We start from the raw sequence: 2589 nt of genomic DNA, 5'->3' as shown, positions 1-2589 counted from the left end.
CACAAAAAGTGGATTAAAAATGTTTACATTCTGAATCGAGTTAAAAGCACGTAAAATGGATCCTTCAATCGATATTCCCAAAGTCGACTTCGAAGCTGCTTCAGTACAAAATGGATTCAGGAACAGGAAATGAAGCGAGCGAACAGGAGAAGCATGGTGGTGGTGGTAGTGTTTCCTCTGACACACAGAGAGGATTGTGGGTAAAAAGTACAACTGGAGTTCAGGTGGGTTAATGCTCCAGCTGTGTTCGGGTCAAGGTTAAGGTCAGGGTGAGGGATTGTTTAGTTGCTTGGGGGCGGGGTTTGTGTAAGGGGTGGAGTCAGGACTAATAGAATTTATTACAGCTCCATTTCTCCAAATTCCAATGTTAGAATCCCTAAAATTCTCTAAACCTGAATCAGCACATTCAGCTTTATATTTAGTCCTGGTCTAAGTCTCATGTGCACTCAGGTGGGGGGAAGGGATTCTAAGGACCCTAATGACCTGAACGACCCTGACGATCTTAACGACCCTAATGAGGACCTTTGCGCTTCAGGACCCCAATGACTTTAAACCTGACTGATCTCATTAGCTGACCAGTTCCAGTGTTTTGGTCTTGCTGCAATTCCTGTGTTCACTTGGGTTGATGGTGATGACCCTGATGACCTAAACGACCCCTCGACTCTGTCTTCACTCTTCACAGGTAGATCTCTCGCTTGGAGCCCTGGCTGGAGGGCGTGGTTGCTGCCGTTTGACTCAGCGGGATTTCCTCCATGGTGCACTCCTTCGCACCCTCGCCACCTGCGGAGTAGGCACTAGTGTAAGGGGCCATGAAGCGGATGTTGGGCATTTTGTTGGTGGCCCCGCCCCCGAGTTCCTCCCCCATGGGCTTGGGGCTTCCGTTGGCCATCAGCGGCTCCTGAGGCTCCCGCTCCTGGTAAGGCACGAAGGTGGAGAGTTTCGATGCGCTCTTGGAGATTTTGTTGTTGCGGTTTGGTGACGGCATCCAGCAGGAATCTGAGTGTCCGAACTCACTGCACTCACGAGTACAGTTCCCCGTCATCGCCACGTCGGGAAGCGACCTCAGATCTGGAACAAAGCACAAAGAGAAAAGAATCCGAAAATTAGCAAAGCTTCGATTTTGTAACTGTCCTGCTGTCGCAATGGCTCAGTAAACCTGAAATATTTATTCGGGTTGTGATTTTACATTTAAAATGATTAAATTCAGTGATCATCGATCCTCAAATAATCCAGAAACAGAGACCCAGCGTCTCAAAAAGCCCTTTGTGTTCATACAAAAACAGACAAATGTCTCAGAACATCAAAATGTTATGTATGTATTCCTTTCATCGTTGGGTCCTCTATACACACACACACACACACACACACACACACACACTGTAAACCATCAGAAAACCCAAAATAACAGCATGATGTAAAAGGTCACACTTCCTGTGCAGCAGAAATCTGAATGTGCTAACCTTTCCTCAGGCCATGACATCACATCATCCTCAACTGCAAAGACTCATGGGTAATATTTATTCCCCTAAATGTCCTGCTTCGGGCAGCACTGACACACACACACACACACACACACACACAACAGAATTTGACAGTACAGTTTTATTCCTCAGTGGGGAAAATGAAGAAAACAAAAGCTTCTCATTTCTACTGAAATTGTTGCACATTTTTTGTATTTATTTATTTATTTATTTATTTTAAATCTTCATGCTTGAAGCATTTGTTCTGTATGTATCCACTGTGTTTAATGTTTATTAATGAAGCGTACAACATAAATAAAGTAAGCGCCGCTGTTATTACACACACACACACACACACACACAATTGTTTTTGTTGTTTTTTTGCATCCATCTGTCACTTTTCATTGCTTACAGGAACCTGAGGATTCTGTGCTGTGGACGGTGACGGTTAAAATAAAAAAAACATTTATTTTCTAACTATATCACTCTTCTTCCAAACTCATTTGCTCATTTGCTAATTGGGGGCGGAGCTTGTACGAATTAAAGGATCTATACATGCACAGATATACAGCAGCTTTCTTTCTTCACAACCAGGAAGCTTCCTGCTGAGTTTTATCTTTTCATCCTTAACACACCGGAATCAGCACCTGTGTGTGTGTGTGTGTGTGTATGTGTGTGTGTGTGTCTGGCTCTCTTCATCTTTCCATCAGAGACTTGGAGGAGGAATATTCCACTCTGGCACACTTTCATCTCCTGCCTTCAAATCCCAGATCAGCTCTGAACCAGAGAGACAGACTGACAAATATGTAGATAGATAGATAGATAGATAGATAGATAGATAGATAGAACGAACTCCCTTCTCAATATGAGTACCATAGGCATTAGAATAATCTGTATGTGTATGTGTGTCATTATTCCTCACTCTCCTCCAGGAACCTCACAGCTAATATTTAATATATACAGTCATCTCACTGCATCCCATAATAGTCGGAGGTGTGAAGTAGGGAACCGCCCCTGGTTGCCGTGGGTGACAGGTGTGAAGCACAGTAACAGGAGAACAGGTTGAGTGCCACCACACAATCCCCATATCCCACAATCACCCGAGTGAGAGGGCAGCCACTGAGCTAAC

At 44.3% G+C, this 2589-nt stretch overlaps 1 protein-coding gene across 2 annotated transcripts in view; it reads right to left on the bottom strand.

The window, feature by feature from the left end:
- Positions 1-411: 411 nt before the first annotated feature.
- The window catches only part of pcdh1b (protocadherin 1b), a 9136-nt gene continuing 6958 nt past the window's right edge, over positions 412-2589 (bottom strand). The window contains exons 1-2 of one of the 2 annotated variants that reach the window (XM_053632035.1): positions 1276-1525; positions 412-1068 (exon numbers count right to left, since the gene is read on the bottom strand). In XM_053632035.1, coding sequence (XP_053488010.1) covers positions 677-1042 — 366 coding nt within the window. In that variant the 5' untranslated portion in view covers positions 1043-1068; positions 1276-1525 and the 3' untranslated portion in view covers positions 412-676. Of the gene's footprint in view, positions 1069-1275; positions 1526-2589 lie in introns of those variants that run through there. The other variant, XM_053632034.1, reaches the window with a different exon arrangement.

This window comes from Ictalurus furcatus, chromosome 8, assembly GCF_023375685.1.
Source record: "Ictalurus furcatus strain D&B chromosome 8, Billie_1.0, whole genome shotgun sequence".
Taxonomy (NCBI): domain Eukaryota; kingdom Metazoa; phylum Chordata; class Actinopteri; order Siluriformes; family Ictaluridae; genus Ictalurus; species Ictalurus furcatus.
The sequence above is the reverse complement of the archived record's forward strand: the minus strand, read 5'-3'. Positions and strand labels throughout refer to the sequence as shown.